The sequence below is a fragment of the Pelophylax lessonae genome, assembly GCF_965119305.1.
Source record: "Pelophylax lessonae genome assembly, chromosome: 3".
NCBI classification, from domain to species: domain Eukaryota; kingdom Metazoa; phylum Chordata; class Amphibia; order Anura; family Ranidae; genus Pelophylax; species Pelophylax lessonae.
In genome coordinates, this window is record NC_138770.1 from 536,187,057 (window position 1) to 536,214,556 (window position 27,500).

A 27,500-nucleotide genomic window follows, 5' to 3' on the forward strand; every position below is an offset into this window, starting at 1 on the left:
CTATAAAACCTACGTGGATGGAAAGAAACAGTGTCTGGTGAGATCAGCTATCTGATAATGATTGTCTGCGGTGATTGTATCTGCTTATACAGGCCAGGAATAGGTCGCAGCAAGGGATAAGTCACTGTTACAATAATTGAAGCTAGAATAGTCAAAACATGTCGTAGAATTCCTACAACATGCTGTGTAGATGTGTATTTTTAATCTGCAATCAAGCTCAGTGCCATCTGCCATCTTGTGAAAGCACATGGTAGTACAAGCTTACTGCAAGTCATCTGTGAATGTTGAAAACCGTTTCTCTGCATTGGACTGTGTTATCCCACCTGTCTAAACTGCTGTTCGTCTTTACAAAAAGAAAGTAACCATTTTTTGCAAAACATGAAAAATGTCTACACAAGGCTCTGAGTACTCTTTTATCACTGAATCAACACAGACACATCATGCCTCTGACCACACAGATGTACAGGGAGAAGATTCTGCAGCTATTGTAGAGCAAAGTGTAAGACCCAAACGCACAAAAATACCAACACAGAAACTTAGAGGAAACTACAAAACCATTAGAGATGAGTTCTCCAGCCATCTGTCAGATCTGTGGGACAGAACTACATACCGCATGTCAGGTTTGCCACGCTTTAATGATCAACCGGCTAAATTAATAGACTCTATAGATCACCTATCTACAGCATACCAACACTACCAGCAGCTGTATACTAAATACACAGCTTTCTTAAAGGACTCCAATATAGAAGGCTCTTTAGCAGAACTGACTAAGACAGATGAACTATACCAACAAAGAGATCTCTTAGTGCAAGATGCTAAGGATAAGGCAGAACTCCGCATTGCTCAACTGCAGGAGACCATATCTCATAAATCCTCATCTACAAAGCTCACAGCACGTTCTTCTAGATCTTCTCACTCTAGAAGCTCAACATTAAGCGATAAGCTAATAGAGGCCCATAAAAGTCTGGAAGCAAGTAAAGTGCGAAACACTTTTGCAAGAAAGGAAGCTGAAACGGAATCCCAAATAATGATTCTGCAAATGGATAGGGAGGAAGCAGCTGCCCTAGCAAGGTTAAGTGTCCTTGAACATGCAATGGGAGATCAAACTAATTCAGACTGTTCTATTCCAGCAGAAATGGAAGATCCAATTGAACGAACCAGTGAATATATCATAAGGCATAGTGTTTGCAATGATACAGAATCATCTCCTGTACCGCCTACTAACATTACTGTTCAGACTCCCAACACAGAGACCTCCAACCTGCAGAGGCCTGAGCTTCTTCAATCCACAAAGTAAGTACATCTACGCAAAAAACCACATCACCTCCTGTCAACAACAAAGTGACTGCAAGCAACAAGCCACTGTTCAAGCAACAGCCCGCAGAAGCCTTAGAGACTAAGAAAAATGCTCTTGCAATGTAATTTTATCCTGGTAAACCTCACCCTTATTCACCAGAGAACTTTCATGCCCGAGGGGTCCCACAAGTTACTTTGGCAACAAAGAGTGAGAGATCAGGCCTATCTGACTTTGCCAGATATATGATTCGCCATGAGCTCCTTACCATTAGCCTGTCAAGGTTCGATGACTGTCCAAAGAACTACAGGGCTTGGAGATCAACCTTCAAAGTTGCTATTAGTTGAACTCAACCTTACCGCCAAGGAGGATTTTGATTTGCTCATAAAGTGCCTGGGGCCAGAATCTGCAGATCCTGTTAAAAGACTGAGAGCAGGACATGTTGACTACCCAGATGCAGGTCTTGCTGCTGCATGGGCAAGACTTGAACAACCCTATGGTAGCCCTAAAGCCTTAGAAAACGCTCTATTCAAGAGACCGCAAAACTTTCCAAATATTGGTAGTAAAGATCATCGAAAGCTTCAAGAACTAAGCAACCTCCTCATGGAGTTAGGATTGGCAAAGGCAGATCCTTGTCTACCTGGGCTAAGCTTTCTGGACACTGCTCGTGGCATGAATCCAGTGGTGTCTAAACTGGCATTCAACCTGCAGGAGAAATGGGCATAACAGGGCTCAATATATAAAAAAGACTATAATGTATCCTTTCCTCCATTCTCATTTTTTTGCAGATTCATCAGTGAACAAGCATGGACGAGAAATAATTCCAGCTTTAGCTTTTGTGAGTCTAGCCTGCCTGCTTCATCATCATCATCATCATCAAGGTATGATAACAAAGCTAAACATAGAGACTTAAATAGAGCTGTATCTACTAAAAAGACAGACATCTCACCTCCCGTATCCTCTCCTGCTCATCAGAGTGATACAGGTGATAGAGATAAAGATCCTAATCGTCAGTGCCCTACTCACAACAAACCTCACCCTCTTAAGAAATGTCGTGGGCTTAGGGCAAAGTCTGTCCAAGAACGCAGGGAGATTCTCCAGAAACTTGGAATATGCTATAGGTGCTGTGATTCCTATGACCATTTTACTAAAGATTGTAAAGCTCTCATCAAGTGCACAGACTGCAGTAGTGACAAACTCGTGACAGCTATGCATCCTGCAAAACTTCCAGACAATCCACAGCAGCCATCTACATTGAACCCTGCTTCAAATCATGACGGGGAGCAACAAAGCCATGCTCCAACCACAACAAATGTTTCATCTTCATGTATCAAAGTCTGTGGAGAAGGATCAAGCCACAAGTGCTGTGCCAAGGTATGTCTAGTCAAAATATATCCAAAGGATTGACCTGAGAAAGCTACCAGGATGCATGCCATAATAGATGAGCAGAGCAACAGATCCCTGGTTAAACCTAAATTCTTTGAGATTTTTGGCATAAAGGGACATGCTACACCATATACTCTCAACACTTGTTCTGGTCATGCAGAAACCTCTGGCAGAAGAGCTGATGGGTTCATGGTTTCCCATATGAAGGTGAAGAAGGGCATACCCTTACCAACATTAGTTGAGTGTGACAACAGGGAAGAGATTCCTACTCCAGAAGCTGTGTATCACTCAAGGCACCTGGTTACCGAGATTCTTCCAATGGACATGGATGCCGAAATCTTAGTCTTACTGGGAAGAGACATTCTCAGAGTACATAAAGTACGTCTGCAGTGCAATGGATCTGACAATGCCCCATATGCATAAGGACTTGATCTAGGCTGGCGCATGCCATCTGAGATCAACTCCTTTAAGACTCATGTTCTAATAAATGGGGGGCATCTCACTTCAGACAATGCCCTCATCATTATGAAGTAAAGGAGAAGCCGCCTGACATCATCCAGGTATCTGATGATATTCCCATTCATTGTGATGACAACTTAGGTAGCTCAATGTTCTGTACTACATGTGATGACAACAAAATAGCCTTGTCAAGTGAAGATAGAGAGTTCATCACAATAATGGACAATTAATTCTTCAAGGATTATTCTAACAGCTGTGTTGCACCATTACCTCTTCATGCTGCAAAAGTTAGACTTCCAAACAATCGTTGACTAGCTTTATCCAGATTCAACTCACTCTAGTGAACACTAAAGAACAGGCCTGAAATGAAGGACCACTTCATTGCTTTTATGAAAAGGATCTTTGACAATGATCACGCTGAGCCAGCTCCACCTCTTCTAGAACATGATGAGTGCTGGTATCTGCCTTTCTTTGGAGTGTATCATCCACACAAACCAAAGCAAATCAGGGTAGTGTTTGACTCCAGTGCCAAGCATCAAGGCGTATCCCTTAATGATGTTCTCCTTACTGGTCCTAACCTAACCAACAACCTTGTAGGAGTACTTATAAGGGTTCAGAAGAGAGCCAGTTGCCATAACTGCTGACATTGAACAAATGTTCCATTTCTTCATAGTAAGAGAAGACCATAGAAACTTCCTAAGGTTGACAACGGTGTTGTTGCACCGTAACAACAACATAAACAATGAAGTGATTGAATACCGCATGAAAGTACGTGTCTTCGGAAACAGTCCCTCACCTGCCATTGCCACATATGGCCTACAAAGGACTGCTCTTGATTGTATAAAGGAATATGGCGCAGATGCTCGACACTTTGTTGAGAGAGACTTCTACATGGACGATGGACTCAAATTATTACCCACAGATGAAGAAGCCATAGACCTGCTCCAAAGGTCAAGGTATGCTTTCTGAGGCCAACCTCAGACTCCAAAAGATTGCCTCAAACAGTGCTGCTGTGATGAAAGCCTTTCAGCCTGGCGATCATGCCACAGGATTTAAGGATTTAAATCTGGGAATGGACATGCCTCCTGTTCAGAAAAGTCTGGGCTTACAGTGGAACTTTTTAAAAGGCACTTTCAGCTTTCAAGTCAGCGCTGCAGACAAGCCATTCACCAAACATGGTGTTCTGTCAGTGATGAAAAGTCTATACAATCCACTGGGATTTGTGACTCCCATCACCATACAAGGTAAATCCCTATTAAGACAGCTATCAGAGACTATTCAAGATTGGGATGTTCCACTACCAAAGGATAAATATTCAAAGTGGGAGTTCTGGAAACAATCTCTACATGCGTTGGATGGAATTGACATACCACGCTGCTACACTTCAACTTCCCTTGCTGCAAGTCAGTGAAAAGAGATTCACAACTTCCCAGACGTATTTACTGAGGCCATAGCAGCTGTAGCCTACCTCCAGGTAAGAGACTCTCACAATCAAACCCATGTAGGGTTTCTGTTTGGCAAAGCCAAGTTAGCATCTAAGCCTGAACACACAATTCCCAGGCTTGAACTTTGTGGGACTGTGCTAGCCGTAGAAGTTACAGATTTTATTCTGCGTGAGCTAGACATTCAGATAGACGACATCAAATTCTACACAGACAGCAAAGTTGTTTTGGGCTATATATATGTAGCACCCTCCTAGTCAGGTGCTAGATAGACAGAATAGTTTTTGGCTCTGTCTGCTTAACAGCAGAGCAGCAGGCAAATCTATGTGCTCCCTGCCTTCACAGGGAGCCGGATCTGTTAGTTAGTCCTGATCCATGTGTCCATGTGTGATTCACCTGGGCTGAGGGAGTGTCCCCACTGTGTCCAATGGGGAGGCCTGTTGGACGGTGGAGGAAACCCAGCCAGTGACACACGGGCTTTTGTAGCTTTCTCAGTGGGTTGGCACAGACAAGTGGTGCATCCTGGGACATGCTATAAAAGTCAAGGGCACATGTGGCAGGGGGTCTTTGGGTGGGAAGCCAAGTCCCAGAAGGAGGATGATGGCTGTCTCCTCTTCTGAAGCTGTGGAAGGTGGTCACAGGCAGTCAGCCTGGTGAACCAGAAAGTGTGGCTGAACCTAAAGGTTCAGTGGAGGCTGACAGGTGGAGTCCAGAGGCAACGATGACTCTGGAAAAACAGTGTCCGTGAGTACAGAGGAACTTGCCCAGGGGTCTGCCAGGAAGGGGACCACTCCAGAGGCTAGAGTCAGCGGACAGGTGTCAGCACACAGGCAGTGATAGTAAAGAGGGTGCCAATTTAGAACCCTGAAGAGAATATTCAAGCAGGAACATTTAAAGCATCTTCACTTCAGTGGCAGAGTGAAGCAGCGGCCTTGCTGCATTCTACATTTAGCTGTCCTCAAGACTGTGAATAGTTAATAGTTGGAGTATCCCACTCATCCCTTCTCCTATCCAGGTTCTGAATGAAAACACAAAAACAATATCCCCTGGATTGATTATTGGCTGATCCAAGAACTTTCATTGTTGTTTATCTGCTGTCAGTTGCTAAGGGTAACCCAGGGAAATCCAGAAAGTGTAATTCTCAGCAGCCCTCTATGGGGCAGTGCTACATATACAATCGGACAAAACGCTTCTATGTTTATGTCAATAACCGTGTAGAAGGAATCAGAAAATCCTCAAGACCTGAACAATGGCATCATGTTTAATTCAGAGTCCAGAGAGATCCATCTGTAGACCATGCAACCAGACTAATGTCTGCAAGTGTCTTTGCAAATTTATCTTGGATCATACAGAAGAAACTTCAGCTGAGGTCTTCAGTCTTCTAGATCCTGACAAAGATCCAGAGTTCCCAACCATCCTTACTCCAGCTACTCTTCTTACCCAGAAGCTTGGGTCTGTTCCTGTTCCACCTGAAAACTTTACAGCGGGGAACTTTTACCGCGAGCAATGGAAGAGAGTACAAAACCTTGCCCACTGCTTCTGGGATCGTTGGAAGATGGAGTATCTTTCTCTTCTGCAAAAATGCAGAAAATGGCAATGTCTGAACCCTAACCTGCAAGTTGTAGATCTTGTTCTGCTCAAGGACCAGCAAGCCAAAACAATTGAAAGGCCCATGGGACTCATTGTAAGGACCATGCCTAGCGATGATGGTACAGTATGTAAGGCAGAGGTGAAGGTTGCCAGACAGGGGTCGGCAAGGTGTCTGCACACAAACACTGGTGTCCATGAGCGGTCCTTGCAGTGTCTACCGCGCCGCAAGTCTCACTCTGCCCATCTGCCGAGAAGAATCTCAGATCAATCCCCGATGCGATGCGAACGCTCGGGGTGGAGCCTCAGGCCTCCCTCGGAGTGTCCGCTCCCGCCTCCCGCTTGGCTCTACCTCTTGGCACCGTCCACAAAGTGGAGTGGTGGTGGAGACTGGAGAGAGACCTGCGTGCACGGCGATCTCTCTCTCTGTGACTGACTCTGGGCCCTGGGCTGGCTGGGGGAGGGAGGGACTGTCTGACTGACCGGGAGAAGAAAAGGAGGACGGTAACGGTAGGTTGTGGTGGACTCACTGGACTGGAGGTCTGAGAAGGGAACCCTGCTTGGCCTGCTCTAAGGGGCATCTATGGGGGACCTGGGATGGCTGACCTGCCTGCCCTTGCCTGCTCTAAAGGGGGATTTATAAATATGGGGGACCCTCACCCTGGCCAAGGCCTGCTCTAAAGGGGGATCTAGGGGGTCCCCCTAGATCCCCCTTTAGAGCAGGCCTAGGCCAGGGTGAGGGTCCCCCATATTTATAAATCCCCTTTAGAGCAGGCAGGTCAGCCATCCCAGCCCCCCCCCTAGATCCCCCTTTAGAGCAGGCCTAGGCCAGGGTGAGGGTCCCCCATATTTATAAATCCCCCTTTAGAGCAGGCAGGTCAGGCATCCCAGGTTCTCCACAGATCCTCCTTTAGAGCAGGCCAGGGTGAGGGTCCCCCATATTTATACATCCCCCTTAAGAGCAGGCAAGGGAGTCCCTTGCCTGCTCTAAAGGGGGATGTATAAATATGGGGGACCCTCACCCTGGCCTAGGCCTGCTCTAAAGGGGGATCTATGGGGGACCTGCCTGCCCTTGCCTGCACTAAAGGGGGATCTATGGGGGATGGTGGACCTGCCTGCCCTTGTCTTCTCTAAAAGGGGATCTATGGGGGACCTGCCTGCCCTTGCCTGCTCTAAAGTGGGATGTATAATTATGGGGCACCCTCACCCTGGCCTGCTCTAAAGGGGGATCTATGGGGGACCTGCCTTCCTTACCTGCTCTAAAAAGGGATGTATAAATATAGGGGACCCTCACCCTGGTCAGGCCTGCTCTAAAGGGGGATCTATGGGGGACCTGCCTGCGGGACCTATGGGGACCTGCCTGCTCTAAAGGGGGATCTTTGGGGGACCTGCCCTTGCCTGCACTAAAGGGGGATCTACAGGAGACCTGCCCTAGCCTGCACTGAAGGGGGATCTATGGGGACCTGGGGACTGTCGTGTTGATGCATGTTTGTGTATTCCTACTTCATCCATGTCTACAAAGGACTTTGATGCTGCTGCTGCTGCTGCGACTCAATACAACAGAAAAATATAAGGTAAGAATTTTGAAAATATTTTAAACCGTTTATAACAGTATACCACCAGCAGTTTGTATATAAATGTTATTTTAAACTTATTTGTAATTGTAGAACTAGGCCAGAGAGTAGACAGAATATTTTTTGATGGTTTTAATTTGAAATGTACCTTGGTGTCCTTCACTAAGGTCTGTACTTTGGAAAATGTCCGCCACAGCCTTTGTCCGTGCCTATCCCTGTTGCCAGACAAGGAACTGTAAAGACTTACCTCAGACCCATTACAGAACTTGTTCTACTCTTGCCTTTTGAAGACTGAACTTCCTTCCGGGGTTTGTTGGATCTAGTTTCTGTCACAAGAAGAATGTGCTTTGGACTTTGATTGACACCTCTTCATGCCCTATCTAGTTATTGTTGTTGCATATATATGCATATTTTTCTTTTGTCTTTCAGATCTTCAAGACAACTGCAAATTGCACCATTGTTTATTTGCGTTTGCATAACTACCATTATGATTAACATAGTGGTATTTAAAATACCAGACGGGGAGTGCTGTTACACCAATTATGTAAAATATAATGCATAGTTGTGGTAATGTCATTATAATTGGTTTATACTGCCATCTTGTGGCTGTTTTGGTTGTTGCACTTGCCCTTCTGTCTTTCCTTTCTGTGTTCCTTCCTGTCCCCTCCCATTAAGGATGTATTTCCTGTTCCTGTTTCTTTATGCTGCTTGTGGGATAGAGATGGCCACATCTGTCTAGGCCTTTATACAACCTGCTCGCATTACCATGTTTTGACCTGCAGATACCCTCCTTCAATCATCTGCCACATTTTGTTGTCTGCTATACCTACTGCTTGCTATAAAACCTACGAGGATGTAAAGAAAAGGTGTCTGGCGAGTTCAGCTATCTGATATCGATTGTCCGCGGTGATTGTATCTGCTTATACAGGCCATGAATAGGTCTCAGCAAGGCATAAGTCACTATTACAACAACTGGAGTCAGAATACACAATAAAGGCAAATAACATTACAATACATCGAAAAAAGAAAAATACAAAAATGCATTTTCTGTTCTTGTGGTTTTTGATTCAATTTTGTGTATTTATTAAATCATTTTTTTTTTTTCACAAAAGAAATAGACAGTGACACAAATGTTTTACCTGATTATCATCCCAGCCTGTGAGAAAAAGATGATAACTAAGGAAATGTAATTTGCCTTGTTCTGACATTCGCTCCTCTAAAGAATGAAGTAGGTCAGCAAACCATTCAAAAGCATGAGTATCACGGCAAAGCCAATAAAAATACACCTACAAATTAAAGAATAAATATCATTCACAGTTATCCCTGGAAAATAAAGTAAAAAAAACCCAAAAAGGGGAACATATACATATTATATTTGTACCAATACAAAAACAACACACAATTTAAAACCAGATAATACACCCTCTCAGGGCCCATTCATACCAGAATCTGCGCATCTAAAGCATGTTTTTCATGCACATTTGTATTTGATAAGAATTTTAATGCAAATTTACATGCAGTTGATGTGTGTTTACATGCAGCTCATGTGCATTTTTACATCCTCATTTGTCCTTTCAGGTCCCTTACTTCTTTGTTTTTTTGTGCTTTTATTTGTGCTGCGATACGTTGAAGTGCATTTGCATGCATTTACATGTGTTTGTGCATATTTCTGCACGTATCTGGTGTGAAAAAATGCAGCTTGCTGTTCTTTTTTTCATTGCACTATAATGGTGTGAACCCCCTGCATAAGGTTTATTAAGGCTTTTTACAAATAAGTTGTTTTTTTAACAGTTACCCTTAAAGTATAACTAAGGGTGAATTAACACATACTGCGGTAACAGGCGTTTTACTGCACTGTAAAGCACCTGTCACTGTTAGGACACACAGGTAGCAATTGTTTCCTATGTGTCCCATTGACACTGCAGCGCAGCCTAGAACTTCTGTCAGGTTTTGTCTATGCCCCCATTAGGGAGATTCATCTTCTCTCTTTGTCCTGTTTACCCTTATCAATGAAAGTTAAAGAAAATCTCAAATTTTGGGTTGTCCCCAGAACAGTAATAGAGCAGAAATCTTCCTACTAGTTCTGGTGACCTGTGTGTGTAGGGGGGCTGGGGGGGGGGGGGAGGGTTATTCCCTTAACCTCCCTGGCGGTATTCCCGAGTGTGGCTTGGGGTGGAATTTCAGTGCCATAAGCAGTAACCCCGAGCCACACTTGGGGTACTGCCAGAGAGAAACCGCTGGATCCTGGAAGAGGTTACTTACCTTGTCCCCGGGATCCCACGATGTATTCCGGCAGTGTACGGCGGCTGGATCTTCCACCTGATGCTGTGTGCCCCGGCTTCCTTTCCCTGCGAACGTTGCGTCGCAGGAGGGTGGAACTGGCGGCAAATTCAAAAAGTAAAACACACAAACACGCTGATATATTGTAATCCTATTGGATTACATTACTAAACAAAATAAATTGACCTTAGTTTGCCCCCCAGTGCCCTTGCCTGCAGTTTTACTGTATATATATATATATATATATATATATATATATATATATATATACAGTATATATATATATGTAATATATATATATACACTTACTTATAGTTATTTATTATATTATAATTTATGATTTTGTGTTTAAAACTTTATCATACCCGAGATGTTAAAAGAAGAACGCACAGTAAAAAAAAAAACATATGTAAATAGTTGGTTTGGGCTGCTCATCCTTAAGAATTACATGCAAAATAATGGTACCGCTTTCAGCACCTAAAATCTGAAATAATCATACCGCCAGGGAGGTTAAGTGGGTTCTAAAGATAGAAGGTTTTTTTACCTTAAAGTGTTACTAAACCCAGAACCTGTATTCACCATATCTGGTCTCCCACAGTACACAAAACATGGAAATGCAATTATTTTAGTAAATAAAAACTGTTAAATACATTTTCTTATCAGGAGTATATAGGAGCCTTGTGACTTCTATAAGTTCCTAGTAAAGCTTGTAGGAGAATTTTTCATTCTCCCCAGACCCTCTGTCTGGATGGTGCTGATTGGCCCTGTGCTGATCACATGTGCCCTCCCAAGACAAAAGAAAAACTCTCTAACAATACACACCAAACTGAGCATGTGCAGCCTGATTCCTAAGGCTCTGTTCTATCATGAGATGGGTTGGAGTGAGTTAAAGAAGAGTAGGATCAGAGAGACAGGATCACACAGCCTTTATACACAATGCAGAAGTTTAACAAGGTCCCAAGGTGAGTATAACAAGCAGGCTTTACTGAATATACAGACTGATTTTATTTATGTGGGTTTAGTAACACTTTAATGCATTCTCTGCATTAAGGTAGAAAACCTTCTGTGTGTAGCTCCCCTCCCCCTCCAAACTCAAAAAAAGCAGTTGCTTGGTTGAAAATGTCAGTGTTTTTGTATACCTTTTCTAGTTTCATTGCTTTGTTTGGATCACAGGAATCATACCAAATTGATTTTAGCACTGATGCAAATGGTGTCACTCCAATCCCAGCTGCAATGCATACACTGACTTTAAAGTTAAACACATTCGTTGTTGCTGATCCATAGGGTCCATCAACAGCTAGTCTGTAATAAAAAAAAAGGTCAGTGCAATTTAGTGAATATAAAGGTTTACACTGCAAAAGTAAATGAAATGTAAAATTTATATCTAAAAAATAATGAATATCTAACAGTCTGTCTACATTTAATGGGCTAGAAATAAGCAAATGGATCTGCTCTAGCTCAAGTCTGATCTGGACATTACAGATTTAAAGATCCCAGGTTAGTTCACCGAGCTGTACTGTGATGTAACTTTTTCAGGTGGAGCTAGATCATGTGATCTATAGAAAAGGATTCTACGCTATTGTATGTTATAGGCTGCAGCCTACCTCAAATATAACCCGAAAGGGTTATACAGATATGGAAACACAAAAAGAGGGGTGGGTGGCGCTGCCTAGGGACAAGAAACCTTTAAACCTGGCAGGATTGGGACTAGGTACAATATTACGTGATAGTCAAAAGATGTACACAGTGCAGAAAGGTATAAATACCACTAGTGGTTCAAAAATAAATAAATAATGATGAATAAATATATAAATCAAATAAACAAATTGAATCAAATCCACAATAAGGTAAAAAAGTCCATAAAAAAAACAATTCCAAGGCAATCTTTAAAAGAGAATGGTGACTGTAAGTGAACTCATGCTCCCCTCTCTCCCAGGACCTCACTCACCAAAAGGAGGAACCTCTACAGGGGTATCGAGCATCAATCACTGGTCAAGGTATGGCTGATGTACATATGCCCAATAATATTAACCATGGCCATATGGACCGTGGGTGCCGTATGGTTTAGAGATCCCCAGGTGGATAAAGATAAGAGAATCTCATAGTGTAAGTCTGTATTACGTTTGCTTTATTAGAGGTTAAAAAAGATACTCACAAACAAACAGAAATTGAAAGCGGTGATCGGAACAGTGTATCCGGAATGCATATGCGTTCAACAGGCCGGAAGGGGAAGTGATGTAATGACGCTCTAAGCGTTTTGTCGATGTGATGTCATCAGCAGCAGCCTGAAGAACCCAGGTTAATTCACTGAGCTGTACTGTGATGTAACTTTTTCAGGCGGAGCTAATCAGGGGTGGGCAAACTTTTTGACTCGAAGGCCACATTGGGTTCATATATTGGAACCGGGGGCCGGACCAAGAGTAGATGGACGGTGTGGTCAATGCAGATATGCCAGCGTGCCCTCTTTCAATGCAGATATGCCAGCGTGCCCCCTTTCAATGCAGATATGCCTTCGTGCCCCCTTTCAATGCAGATATGCCTTCGTGCCCCCTTTCAATGCAGATATGCCAGTGTGCCCCCTTTCAATGCAGATATGCCAGCGTGCCCCTTTCAATGCAGATATTCCAGCATGCCCCCTTTCAATGCAGATATGCCACTGTGCCCCCTTTCAATGCAGATATGCCAGCGTGCCCCCTTTCAATGCAGATATGCCACTGTGCCCCCTTTCGATGCAGATATGCCACTGTGCCCCCTTTCAATGCAGATATGCCACTGTGCCCCCTTTCAATGCAGATATGCCACTGTGCCCCCATTCAATGCAGATATGCCACTGTGCCCCCTTTCAATGCAGATATGCCAGCCCCCCCCCCCCCCGCGAGACCAGTGCACTCACTTACCTCAGGCAGCGCTTCTCTTTAGTCCCCCGGCGTCTCCTCAGTCCTCCCGCCTCCTCCTCGGCCAATGGCATGGGTTTTGCCTTTCGGCCAATCAGGAAGCGGGAGGACACGCTTTCTGATTGGCCAGGAGGATCGCTATTGTCACACAATGGGTGGGCTCATGGCGCACTGCTCTGTGCGCTCCGGCCGCCACTGCCGATACACGGTACTGGTCCGCGGCCCGGGGGTTGGGGAACACTGCGCACTCCGCGGGCCGGATTAAAAGGTCCGCCGGGCCTTATACGGCCCGCGGGCCATAGTTTGCCCATTCCTGAGCTAGATAATCTCATTTATACCTGCAGTATTATTGATCTTCCTTGAAAAATCTGACTAGGTTTAAGGGTTCCTTTAGACCAGGGGTCTCCAAACTATGGCCCTTCCGGAACTACAATTCCCATCATGCCTAGTCATGACTGTGAATGTCAGAGTTTTACAATGCCTCATGGGACATGTGGCTCCACAACAGCTGGATAGCCGTAGTTTGGAGATTCCTGCTTTAGACGTTTGCATCCATTGCGGTGTGTTACCACAAGCATGTTAGTATTTTGCACGTTGACTTATCTTGCGTTAAGGCAGCCCATTCATTTGCATTGGGCTACCATGCTGCCAATGCACCTCAATAGCCAAAAAAATTAACATGACCCATTTTTGTAATACAACGCACTATAAACGCACAGCATGTACACATTTTACTGCATAGGCCCCCTCTGGACTCCATCAGTCACTGTCCTAGAAGCAGGGGTGTATGTACAAGGGTCGTAGGGGTTACAATTGTGACCTGGCCCCATGCTCCAGGGGGCTCATGTGGACCCCTGTACACCTGGATGGGTGGGGCGATGGGGGGGCATATAGAGGAACTGATCCCCTCAATTTTCTTCCTGCAGCCTTCCAGTGGCTGCAGGAGGGAAATTAAGGGGAATGGTTGCTCTACATGCCACCCCTCCACCCCTACTATCCATCTCCTGCTGTGATCGGGCTCCTGTGTACTCCCCCGGTCCCCCCTCATTCCTTGCAGCACTGCCGGGTCCCCCCCTCCCCTCTTCCACTGGCTGCTGCAGGGGATCTGTCAGCATGGAGAGCAGGTAGGGGAACAGTAAATGTGTAATTTACTGGCCCTTTCCTTGTCTTAATGAATAGAGTCAGTGATCCATACCAATCACTGACAATGTTCATTCATAACTGGGGCATAGTAAATTGCGTTTACTATGCTTTAGTCAGTGAATATATAGGAAGCTCTGTACAGAGCTATTTCTGCCCATTCATTCTGTACAGCTGAGGCTGCAGAGAAGGAGACTGAGGGCTGTGTTGTTAATCTTATTTCTCTGTCTCAAAGGGGAAATCTCAGAGATCTATTTAGACCCCTAGTATTTCACCAAATCCCTCCAAAGGGGCTCTTAAAAAATTGTAAAAAATGAAAATAAAATTGTGAAAAAAAGAATAAATAAATAAATGAAATAGTAAAAAAAAAATAATAATAATAATAATAATTAAAATAATAAAAATCAAATAATAATAATAAATAAAAAACACTTACACCAGTGGTGGAACTACCAGGGTAGCAAAGGTCATACCTGAGACTGTGTCCTGGCGTTCCACCACCATGGAGGGGGGGGGCAGTCGGGGGTCATGGAGGATTTTTATGGTTTCTTGCACTAGGCTTCTAGTTATGCTGGAAGTTTTCTGCTTCAGTGTCTCATTTTTTTCTCTGCTCTCTTGGGTTTTCTGTTTCTTATTACAGATTCTGCTACCCTTGCTTTCTAGGTTGAGATATAGAAAGGGGCTCATTTTGCACTAAAGTAAACCAGCCAATCGAAAACTGGAAGCTACCATTGCTCAAAACATTAGTTAGTCTGGTTTCAATACTTCTTAATCATGGACATGGAACAGTAATGCAGCAAATTGAAGAAATCGAAAAGACAGAATTCATTATGACACCCGTCTGTCACCCAATCCGACAAGATCCGCTTAAAACAGATGGATGGTGATACGTTCGCCATCCATCCAGAGGGTCGGATCGGATGGGATCGGATGGAAACAGACATGCTGTATGTTTTTATCCGATCTTCCCATAGAGGAGAGCAGGGCTCTGACAGGTTTGTCTCTGCACAGTGAGCGGAAACTGACCTGTCATCTGCTTGCTCAGAGGGGATCAACGGAGCGATCCCCCGCTGAGATAGCAGAATCTGCCAAGCGGATCTGCCCCGTGTGAAAGGGGCCTAAGTTCTGAAAGGAGTGGAGTGGGATTAAAACACCTTTCAGGTTTTTGCTGCTGTCTTTGTCCCCATTAGAGGGATTCACCCTCTCTCTTTTTTCTGAAAGTAAAAGAAAATCCCACATTTTGGGTTATCAGCGGAACAGGAATAGAGAATAAATCTTCCAGTGGACACAACTGTTTATGATGGCCCTGGTGACACCCTGGAATTCCCTCACTTCCTGTTTTGGCTTTAGGACAGAAAGTGAAGAGAGATCTCCCCTATGGGACACAGATGGCAAAAAAAACTGACAGGGGTTATAACCCTCCCTTACTCTATGCAAAAATTTAAAAATATGTGTTGTCTTTAGTTCATCGTCAAGTGTCATTTCAGGTGATATGCTGCTTGATTCATCAAACAGAGAGAACTGTCATACTATGCCATCATCTACAAATGTTGGCATTTATAAACATTATCACTGATTTAAAGTAGTGATCGGCCGATATCGGTTTTTCGTTGCCGATACCGATATTTTGTCCAATACATATCGGTATCGGCCGATATGCGCCGATATTTTTGTACATCTAAAAAAATATATATATATTTTTTTCTTGACAGGTACTCTTGTGGAGGGATCTGGAGGGTCTAAAAGACCCCAAACCCCTCCTCTGCACTTAAAAGCATCCAAAACGTCAAGTTTGGCTATTTTGAATGCTGTCATTTTTTTTAATCTGGCGCCAGTACCCAGAGGTGATGTCATGACATCACTTCCGGGTTTTTGCATAGAGACCCGATCAGAGCCGCCCGGTGGGACGGGAGACCCGGGCGAGCCGCAGAAGTCGGTGGGAAGGGGGGGCATCCCCTCCCGCTCCTTGTAATGACAGCCGAGCGGCTTTTCAGCCGCATCGGTTGTCATCACAAGACAACCGACCATCGGCTATGGACGCCGGTATCAGGGATGATGCCTCTAGCTGCAGGCATCACTCCATTACAGCACTTAACGGAAATATCAGCAATATGGGTGACCTTGGTGGGCGATTCCGATATATCGGGGAACTTGCACATCGGCCCTCAATATATCGGCTTTGCCGATAATCAGTCGATTTCTAATACTTTGTTTTCTTACTTTGTCCAGATTAAAACTTTCATGTCTTGTTCATATTTCACCTCTTGGGAAAAGCTTATATTGCTCAGATCCATGTCACAAGGCCAATAGATGTATCCTTTGTACATTTCTATACACTTGTGTAGTCCACAGTACCCAAAAAATACAAGTCAATAACAGAGGCAAAGGTGTCCATGAATAAATAATTTGCAGATCTCTGTCTGCTATATGTCCTCTTCTTTTAGATGTTAACCGGTTGCCGACAGCCGCAAGTACATATACTGCGGCGGTCAGCCCCGGCCAGGCAAAGTGACGTACCGGTAAGTCACTAGCCTGTTAGCCAATAGGGGGCAAGCGCGCGCCGCCGGAGGCACGCTCCCGCCCCCGCTTGTTCATGGACACCTCCGCGCGAGTGACCGGCGGACCCGATGTCCGCCGGTCACTCGCGATCGTCCGCTGTGAAGGGAGAAAGGCAGGCGGCTAATGTAAACAAAGCCGCCTTTCATTCTTCCTTGTGTAACAGCAGAGATCTAACGGTCCTGCTATGTAGGACCGTAGATCTCTGCTGTTACATGTAAAGCCACATCCCTGCACAGTTAGAAACACGCCCCTAGGGACACACTTAACCCCTCCTTCCCAAATAAAGTTAACCCCTTCCCTGCCAGTGTCATTTTTACAGTAACAGTGCATATGTATAGCACTGATTACTGTAGTAATGTCACTGGTACCCCCAAAAGTGTCAAAAATGTCAGTCAAGGGTCCGATCTGTCCACTGCAATGTCGCAGTCCCGCAAAAAAAATCGCAAATCGCCGCCATTACTCGTTAAAAAAAAAACAACAAAAATGACTAAAATATTTCACTTAGTTAGTAAACGCAATAACTTATGCGCAAACCATTAAAAATACGCTTATTGTGGTTTTTTTACCAAACATATGTAGCAGAAAACAAATTGGCCAAAAATGTTAAAAAATATTGTTATTTTTGCAAAATTGTCGTTTTTTTTTTGTTTATAGTGCATGATCAAAAAATCGCACAGGTGATCAAATACCACCAAAAGAAAGCTCTGTTTGTGGGAAAAAAAGGATGTCAAATTTGTTTAGGTACAGCGTCGCACGACCGCGCAATTGTCCGTTAAAGTCACGCAGTGCCGAATCGCAAAATAGGGCCTGGTCAGGAAGAGGGTAAAATCTTCCGGGGCTTAAGTGGTTAAAGAAGAGTGGATTTTTAACATATTATTTTTGAAGAATGCATATGCTCTAATCAAACTAATATTATATCCTCGTTTTTTTTTTTTTTTTACAATTTCAGAAGCGGATTTAATAATTTACTAAGTATACAGCTTCTTCATCTTTTTATACTTACCTAGGTTTCATTTTAATCTGGTGCCATGACCACTGTCCAAAGTCTCCTGTTTCAGGATGGCTTCTTTCTGTCCAATGGAGCCACTTTTGCATGCAGGAACTTGCGCTGTGTCTGCCTATACTGTGTGCATCAATTGAAACACACAGCCCCATAGCCTAGAATGGCAAGGCACACCCCTGCTCTTCCCTTTCCCTCCCCCTCCCTTCTCAAGGCTAAATGACTGACTAAAGACCCACTGTTAAAGTGTTACTAAACCCAGGACCCTGCATTCACTATATCTGGTCTCCCACAGTACACAGAACATGGAAATGCAATTTTTTTTAGTAAATATAAACTGCTAAATACCTTTTCTCATCAGCAGTTAGAGCAGTCTTGTGACTTCTATGAGTGTCTGATTAAAGAGGAAGTAAATTTCCCACTGTAACTTTTACCTATAGGTAAGTCTATGATAAGGCTTACCTATAGGTACTGTAAATATCTCCTAAACGTGCACCCTTTAGGAGATATTGACTTTGCATGTAGCCAGTAATATCACTGGCGCATGCTCTCTGAAGGAACTGCTGCCCGTGCCATTCCTTCAGAGCCATGTGCCGTGAACAGCGGCTCACGCACACATGCGCGGAAGTGATTCACGGCTCCGGCCAATCAGACGGCCCAAGGGTGCAAATCTAGAAGGAAGACAGGGGAACATGTCGGCCATCTCAGCTGTGAGCGGGCGCAGCTGGAAGGGCTTTGTTCTAAGGTAAGTATTTCATAATGAACTAGTATGCAATTTATATTTTGTTTTGTGTTTGGAATTGAAAAGGAAAAATAAAACTTATCCAGCTACTATAAAAAAAGTTAGGGAGAGCAAAAAAGTATAAGAATTCATATAAGTATACATATACTGTGTAACCAGATTCTAAATTATGGGAAAGTAAGTAACAAACCTAGGAGGCTGCCAAATATTCTGATGGATATTTGCGTTCGCTACGCACTCCGTGATAAGGTTCTGGGTCCAGTCTCCAACAGATCTCACATGTACACTGAAAAATGGCTCTTCGGGAGCTGACGTTAGTGTAAATGGATGCCACTCTAGGGGTGATATAGAAGGACACTGAAGAAAAATATATTGCCCTGGCTGCATAGTAAAACCTCGTTTCTTCATTTGAATCTCCAAAACTCCAGAAGGATGCGTGACAACCTAAGAGATAGATTGCAGAAGATATCAGCCTCATATATAAATCACCAATATTCTATACTCAACTTTAAAGATGTGTTCATTACTATATAGACTTAGTTCTTACAACATTGGTATAATATTTACAGGCGCTACATTACTACCCTTGTTTCAGGCAAACATATGGCTTGCATGCACTTAATTCATCCTTGCCAACTGTCCCGTTTTTGCAGGGACAGTCCCGGCAAATAGGAGTCTGTCCCGGGTAATTTACATTGTCCCGGCAATGTACTTATTTACACTTTGCACTTTATTTATATTTACATATTACATTTTTTGTATGGTCACTCCTGAGCACATTTGACACTTTAGAATTGTAGGGAATTGTGATGAGAATTTTAAACTTTAGGCAGAAGTAGTCTGAATGGGAGAATTATTCCAACTCTGCTACTTTGGCCTCCAGTTTAAAATTCCCTTTTCAATTTCCTGTAATTCTCTCTTTATTGAGTAGACCCTATAATCTGATGATAAGTAGGCAGGGATTAATTATGTGGAGTGGGCGGAGCTTCATTGAAGTGGGTGTGGTAAGTAATTGATAGCTGTGCTGCAAAGTGTCCCTGGAATTTTTTTTCAAATGTTGGCAACTATGTTAATTCAGACACCATACCTACAGTACAGAAGTCTAGACATGACTAGGGTAGTTAAGATCCCACCTGTTAAACCATATTACTTGGATCAGTATCCAACACCACCCCCTTTACCTTTAAAATGACAACACTAACTCAGCATTGGGATTAAATGGCCGGTTCGGCCTTTTATTACACAAAACCATAAATAACAGAAAAAACATAAAACAGTCAAATCAATCCACATCAAAGAATGGTTGCAGATCCTCGATGATACCATCTCCCACAGCTTTGAAGATTGTGGTACCATTAACCACTTCAGCCCCGGAAGGTTTTACCCCCTTGATGACCAGGCCATTTTTTGCGATTCGGCACTGCGTTACTTTAACAAAAAATTGCGCAGTCGTGCGAGGCTGTACCCAAATACAATTGATGTTCTTTTTTTCCCACAAATAGAGCTTTCTTTTGGTGGTATTTGATCACCTGTGCGGTTTTTAGATTTTGCACTATAAACAAAAAAAATAAAAGACAATTTTGAAAAAAACTCAATATTTTTTACATTCTGCTATAAAACATTCCCAATAAAGAAAATTTTAAAAATCTAATTTTTTTATCAGTTTAGGCCAATTTGTATTCTGCTACATATTTTTGGTAAAAAAAAAAATCTCAAAAAAAGTATTTGAATTGGTTTGCGCAAAAAGTTATAGCGTTTAGATCACGAGATAGATTTTTGGACTTTTTTTTTTCTTTGTTTTGTTTTTATTAGTAATGGCGGTGATCAGCGATTTTTAGCGGGACTGCGACATTGTGGCAGACAGATCGGACCTCTCATATCCCAACAACTAATTTAACCCCCTACTGCAAGGTTTTACTTCCACCCTGTCATGTATGCCCTATGCTTATCATTTCCTTCTAGCTCTGGGCATGTCTTTCCTGTCTACAAAAAGTCCTTTAACATTTTTGCACCTTTAGCACAGCTTGTTGAAATGCACATTTTAGGCCTGATGATTGCCTAAAACCCCCAAAATACCCAATGTACACATTTGCATGTGTGTACATAGGAGCTTTTAAAAGGTTTTTGGGGTGTTTTATTATTATTATTATTTCTTTCTTTCTTATTTTTTTACTTAACTGGCCTATGTGATAGCATAGTGCAGATGACAGGTTCTTTTTGTGGAGATATCATTGGTTTAATAGACCACCTAATATCGCCTCTGCACTCTATTGAAGCTGAATGTGCTCAATCGACTTCCTTCCTGGCCAGAGAGGTCAGGGATTGACAAGGACTGACTATGTTTGTTTTCCAATTGCCCTGACCTTTTGCCAGTCCCTTTTTTTTTTTTTTGGACTTATCGCATGAACCACCATGCGATCCGATTCTGCTGCGGACCAAAAAAAGGGTCTTGTGCGTGTTCACTGCAATTACGGTGCAAATTCAGCCATACAAACTGTATGGCTGAATTGGCACTGCACAGACATCAACTGTAATTTTAGGAGCAGTGTGCTCCGAATTACATGCAATCTCTGTGATCGCATCAGTGTGAAATGGCACTAAGTGTATGGCTGAATTTGCACCGCAATCGCAGTGAACACGCACAGGACCCTTTTTTTGGTCTGCAGCAGAATCGGATCGCATGGTGGTTCACACCAGTACGATACGATTCTCTGCGAACTGTCAGATCGCACTGCAATATGCGATCTGAGCTGGGGGTGTCATTAACTTTGAATTGACACCCCCAGCATATCGCATATGGCAGTGTGAACTGCCTGTGCTGCGGATGCGATGCGGGAACACGCAGATATATTCGCAGTGATCCCGCATCGCATCAGTGTGAACTGGAGTGACACAAATCGCTCGGTAATAGGTCCACAAAAGTCCTTTAAAGGACTGGTATAGGTGTACTATTGTTTGGTGTGCAGTATATAGGGGTGTAATACATTTATAATATACTGCACACCAAACAATAGTACACGGACCTGCATGCAATCCGTGGCTGTAAAACCAAATCTACACGGGTGCCACGGGTTACATGCTTGACGGCCGTCAGAAGGTTCACCCAGTAGGCAGTAACAGCTATATACCTTCCCTGCCTGTGTTTACTAGACCACGTGTCTGTGGTCAGATGTATCTTGGCACCGACACTGTGTGCCAGAGATACATTCACTTGCCGCTGAACATGGCCATATAGCTCTGGGATGCTCTTCTGCGAGAAATATTTCCTTCCTGGGACCTTCCATAGTGGTGTTCTAATGGCCAGAAATTTTCGAAAGGCCTCCGAGTCCACCACTTTATATGGCAGTAGTTGGCGGGCTATCAGTTCCGACAAGCCAGTGGTCAACCGTTGGGCAAGAGGGTTATGCGGCATCGTCATTTTTTTTACGCTCGAACATTTGGGCCACGGAAGGAGGACGGCATGATGGAAGGTGGAGTGGAGGACAATTGTGAGGAGAGAGGAGAAGGAGAAGAGGCTGGACGGTGAGAGCCTGGAGTGTGGCTTTGTGGGTTCTGACGGCGTTACTCCCACTGGGCTCGGTGATGGGAGTCCAGGTGCCTTCTTAGGCCCCTTTTACACTGTCCATTTTTTTTGGCGGATCTGAACAGTCCCCCATGCATGTCTATGGGGCATCGGATGTCAGCGGAGACGTGTCCGCTGACATCCAATCCGATCCGTCAAATCTGGACGGATGGAAACCCTATTTTCCATCCGTCCAGCAGATTGTCCCTAGGTGAGTATTGGGCTTACCGCGACTTATGCGTTGACTGCAAAGGCTCCAGCATCAGGGAATGCATAGACCGACAGGTGTCCGACTACATCGGGTTAACGGCCGATGTTGACGCTCTGAGAAGTGATGAACCCCTGGACTACTGGGTGGGCAGGCTTGACCTCTGGCCAGAGCTTGCACAATTTGCAATGGAACTGTTGGCTTGCCCCTCATCCAGTGTCCTGTCCGAAAGGACGCTCAGTGCAGCGGGGGGGGGGGGGGGGGGTTGTGACCAATAAGCTCACTCACCTAGCTCACAACAGTGTTGACTATCTCACATTTCTAAAAATGAATGAGGCATGGATCTCGGAGGAATTCAACACATGTGACCAGTAGACCATGTTTGATTCAAATTCCTCATGACAGGCCACAAATATCCTACACCACCCATAACAATTCATGGTCCCTGTCTTAGGTAAATACAGTGGCATAAAAGGCCTTTTATGTCCGTTGAATGCCTAATTGCTACAGTCTGTCCCAGCTCCACACAGCAACCTCTCCCTACACTGACAAAAGACTTTTGTGGACCTATTAGCTAGCGACTTGTGCAACTATACAGTCTGTCCCTGCTCCACACTGCAACCTCCAGCCACAGAATACAATGCCTGTGGGCTAATTTTTGGGGCCTGTACTGGCCGACACTTATTTCTGTATCCTGTGAATGCCTAATGTACCTCCAGCCACAGAATACAAAGTTCTTTGCTGTCAGGTGAACGCCTGTGGGCTAATTTTTGGGGCCTGTACTGGCCGACACTTACTTCTTTATCCTGTGAATGCCTAATTTTTCAGACTGGTCTGTAAATGTTCTGCAAAATTGTGGAACGGATGCGGACCCATTTTACAGACCTGTGAATGGACCCTATATGTATTTGACATATATTTACTGGCTGCTGTCAGTTCTGGCTGATTTAGAAAAAAATAAATACATTTTTTGGCTTAAAAAAAAAAAAACATTTTATGGCATCTTTTCCAATAGCAATACTTCTGGTATGTCAGTGTCCATGTTGTGGGACTATGTGTGCACAGCTAGTAAGTATTTTGTGGCTGCAAATATGACCTGGAGGTTTTTAATGTTCGCTTGCCATTAAAGTGAACGGGGTCCGCCGCAAACTTGCGGTTCGTGAACATTTGAGAAAGTTTGCGGATCGTGTTCGCGAACTGCCCCGCCCGATGTGCGTCCATCACTATTAATGTATATACATAAATAAATATAATAAATAAATAAATATAATTATAAATATAACACACCACTAGGGGCCAATTAATGAAAGTGCAATAACAAATGGCCACGTCCAAAAAAGTGAAAAAAAATTAACAATACAATTCGTTATATAAAAGTCCAATAGCATGAAATTTTAAAATATCTGAGTTATAAAGTAGAGAAAAGGAGTGGCGTTGGTCCCAGAAAAAATGCTGAACACTGTATAATGCAGGGAGTGGAAGCTAGGATCACCTTACGGCAGTGGGATCACATAGGTTCAGGTGGTCTCCATGACCAATGTATCAGTGGCACCTGGATACGTCCTCCTTCTGCTCCTTCCTATCGTGTCCCAGACAGATCGGTGGATTTAGATGTGGATGTAAAAGGAAGACAACATCCCCATAGTGAATTCCGTAAGGAAATGCTTTATTTAAAAACTTCAGTACAGGCAATAAAGGTATATGTCCTGAACCTCTAAAAATAGCACTCGGTCAGAGTGCGAAAGCAAACCCATGGACTCTGGCAAGGAAAGTCCTGAGGGTATGGGCAGAGGAACGCTACGCAAGCAACCAGCGTGCGTTCCACCCACTACTTCCGCCTCGCAACCACGTGATTGACGTGCGTTCCAAATTGATGCGTTTCGTCACAGGGTGTGACGTCTTCAGAAAATGGAATGTTTATGTCTTCAGGGGGTTATAGGGGTTATTTATAGGGTAGCATTGCACCCAACACCATTGGTTTTGTTTTTTAAGCACCTGTGTCTTTTTGGCACGTGTTTAATTTAAAGCAATTTTCTTAGCAAGCGCTGTGTTGCGGGAGAGGGTATATCGTTACTTTCATCCTATATCTTGATGATCAATGTTACTTGTTTCAAAAATTCATAAATACTGAGAGATGACATCTCTTAGGCTCGGTTTACACTGAGGCGATTTGTCAGGCGACTTAGTCGCCTGACAAGTCGCACTACATTCAGTGCAATGAAACCGTTATAATCGGAGTCCCTCAAGTCGCTCCGACTTAGAAAAAGGTTTCTCCACTACTTGGACACATGCATTGACTTATATTAAAGAACTCTTTTTCAAGTCGCGCTGAAGTTGCGCTGTACTTTAAAGCCCCCCCAGTGTGAACCGAGCCTTACTGTCATGAAAGTGGATAAATCACTTGTTTACTGTTACCTTTTAGCTTACATGGTTACTTAGTTACCTTTGTGATTATAACATCTTGTCTGGACCTCCAAAAACGTATGAGCCTCTCACACGCATATAGAGCTAAAGGACAAATGACCCATTTCCAAGTCTGTTAAGAAGAAAAGCAGTTTGTTATACATATTCAGCTGGCAGACTTTGCAATCCATATTACTAAAAAGAGGTTAGGCAAGTTGAGAATAAAGAAGTAGGTAGGTGCTGGAGTTTATTTTATTTTGTCTTATTGTTTTTGCATTTAAAATGTATGAATCCTACAGCATAATCCCACTACTAAAATTCTTATAATAACACATTTCCTAATTAAAAAGTCAATTAAATGATACGTTTTATAACACATATTTGTCTAAATGATTGCAGCTCTGTACTCATTAATACACCGCTAAATGTATTTTATAAATTCAAATGTAAGTACCTGAATTTGACCTGGTATCAGCTTCTTGCACTCTACTATACAGCAGAGATCCAAATGGGAGAAGGAGAAGCAGCACAAGGAGCCAATAAGCTGTGCGTCAGTGCTTATGTGCTAACAGGGAACATGCTGATAGGAGGAATTAGAAAAATGCCAGAGAGCTGAGTTCTAATTGCCCAGTCACCATGCTGGGGGTGGGGAAAAACCTATTACCTAACTGCAACAGAAAAAAATCTGATTTTCTACACTACCAGACATGCCTGTGCTATGTGACAGAGCTGTGTAAATCTCAATACTGCATGGACAGAAATACCAATTCTTTGGCAGGTGAAACAACTCCCTTATCATGGTTTTTAGCTGTTTGCCTGAAGTCAATCTTCAAAAAAACTTTGCATCATTTACAAAACCACCCTTCCCAAATTATCTTAAAGTATTATTAAACCTAAAAGTAAGTGTTTATTATATTGCAGCTTACCAACTCTTAGGCTCGGTTCACACTTGTGCGATGCGGGAACGCTGCGAATATACAGCGTGTTCCCGCATCGCATCCGCACCTCTGGCAGTTCACACTGCCATATGCGATGAGCAGGGGGTGTCAATTAAATGTTAACCACACCCCCAGTTTGATCGCATATCGCAGTGCGATCTGCCAGTTCGCACAGAATCGGATCGCACAAGTGTGAACCACTGTGCGATCCGATCCTGATGCGGCCGAAAAAATGCCTCCTGTGCGTCTTTGGTGCGGATGCAGTGGGAATTCAGCCTTACAAAGTGTATGGCTGAAATTCGCACCGCATATCAGATCGCATGTAATGAAGGAGCAGTGCGCTCCGAATTACATGCGATCTCCGCAGCCACACATATGTGAACCGACACTTAGATGTGATGGCTGTTTATGTTTCCTTGTTTAGGCTTTCTTTCTTCTATTTTCATCTGGTGATCTGGCCGGCAAGTCTGTTGTTTTTTACAAGCTCAAGCTCTCCAGCAGAATATATCAGTTTACACGGATGAGACAAACCGATTAAAACTGGTAGGGGTGATTAAAATGATCAGCTTTTATTTATTTATGTATTTATTTATTTATAGAAAAAAAACCTTTATCTTAAAAGGAAAAAAAAAACAGTTTGCTGTAACTGATTATAAAGTGTAAATTGGAGTTTGGCTATAATTTGTTAGTGATTCTAAATCTGCTAATTCATTTAACACTAGCCTTCCCCCCAAAATGATAATGCTGCTGCCTGCTGTGCCTTCTGTGCTCATTCCTCCAGAGTTGTCTCTTACTAATACAAGAAGTGTGTTACTGGCCAGATCACCAGGGGAAAAACAAAGTAAGGAAAAATAATGCAGCCACCACATCAAATGATTAGTAAGCTGCAATATAATATATTTATGGCCTTGGGTTTAATACCGCTTTGATAGCCCAGAACGAAAATAATTTGACATTTGACACCGCACATCCGTAATACGCAGAATACTTCATTTTTAGCCACATGTAGAATTTTTTTCTGAGGTAAAAATAGGAAGTATAATTATATCTCTATCAATTTCTGGGAAAAATACAAGAAATTACTAGAGGGATAGATGAATCTGATGTTCAGTCACTCTACTTAGCCACATAGATATTTTATTTTATTTTTTATGTTTTTTTTTTTCCAAAACCCCTTTAATCTTTCCACAAACAAATATGATATTTCCCAGGACTGGGAAAGAGGAGCAGCATTTAGGAGGAGAAGTATTCCAACTCCTATAATATATATTATACTGTATCTGATAATAGATATAAAGGCTCTATTTACAATTTCCAAATACAGTATGGTTCTCTTTAGTCAGAAATTATAATTGTTTTACGCACCATTTTAATGAAGACAATGGGATTGATTATTATTAATATTAAAGGCGTTGATGCTGTTAGCTAGACAAAGGTAATGTTCACTGAGGTAAGGGGAAATTGTGTTCACTTTGAGTCAAGCGGAAGAAAAAAAAAAAAGGGTTCTTTCACATGGGCGTTCCACCTGGCGGACTCCATTTTGCTCAGCGGGGATCAATCTGTTGATCCCCGCTGAAATCTTCTGTGCCAAGGTATGTTTAAAAGTGCAATCCGTGTAATAACATGTAATGGCAATGGAGAAGGTGCCGTGCTCCCCTTCCTCTTGTGCCCTCACTCACCGACTCCCATAAAGAATATCACCTGTAGTAAGAATCCTAGGGGTTTCTGTTAGATGGTTTCTCAGCTGTTCCTTGTATCTCCCGTAGGAGGAAGATTAAAAGATCATGGAATAATACCATTTTTAATTTAAAAAGCTTTTAACAATATAACATGCGTACTCACAAAATGTATTCTTGTTGAAAGTATGAAAAATATACCGCAATGGCCATAGTTTGCATTGGCGTTCTAATCCAGGATTTGATGTCACCGGATGTCCCGTCACCTAATGCATTTCGCTTCACCCTGGAAGCGTCATCAGAGGCTCAGACACCAGCCTCCCGGAAGTTATGTTGGCTACAAGGAGATTTCATGC

At 43.2% G+C, this 27,500-nt stretch overlaps 1 protein-coding gene across 1 annotated transcript in view; it reads right to left on the minus strand.

Annotated features, from left to right (window-relative positions):
* NOX3 (NADPH oxidase 3) overlaps positions 1-27,500 on the minus strand; it is a gene marked incomplete at both ends in the record, with an annotated part of 71,489 nt that overhangs the window by 5,148 nt on the left and 38,841 nt on the right. The window contains 4 exons of the mRNA XM_082252329.1: positions 8,882-9,028; positions 11,162-11,324; positions 18,548-18,801; positions 24,571-24,663. Of these exons, the coding sequence (XP_082108455.1) occupies positions 8,882-9,028; positions 11,162-11,324; positions 18,548-18,801; positions 24,571-24,663 (657 nt within the window). The remainder of the gene's footprint in view (positions 1-8,881; positions 9,029-11,161; positions 11,325-18,547; positions 18,802-24,570; positions 24,664-27,500) is intronic.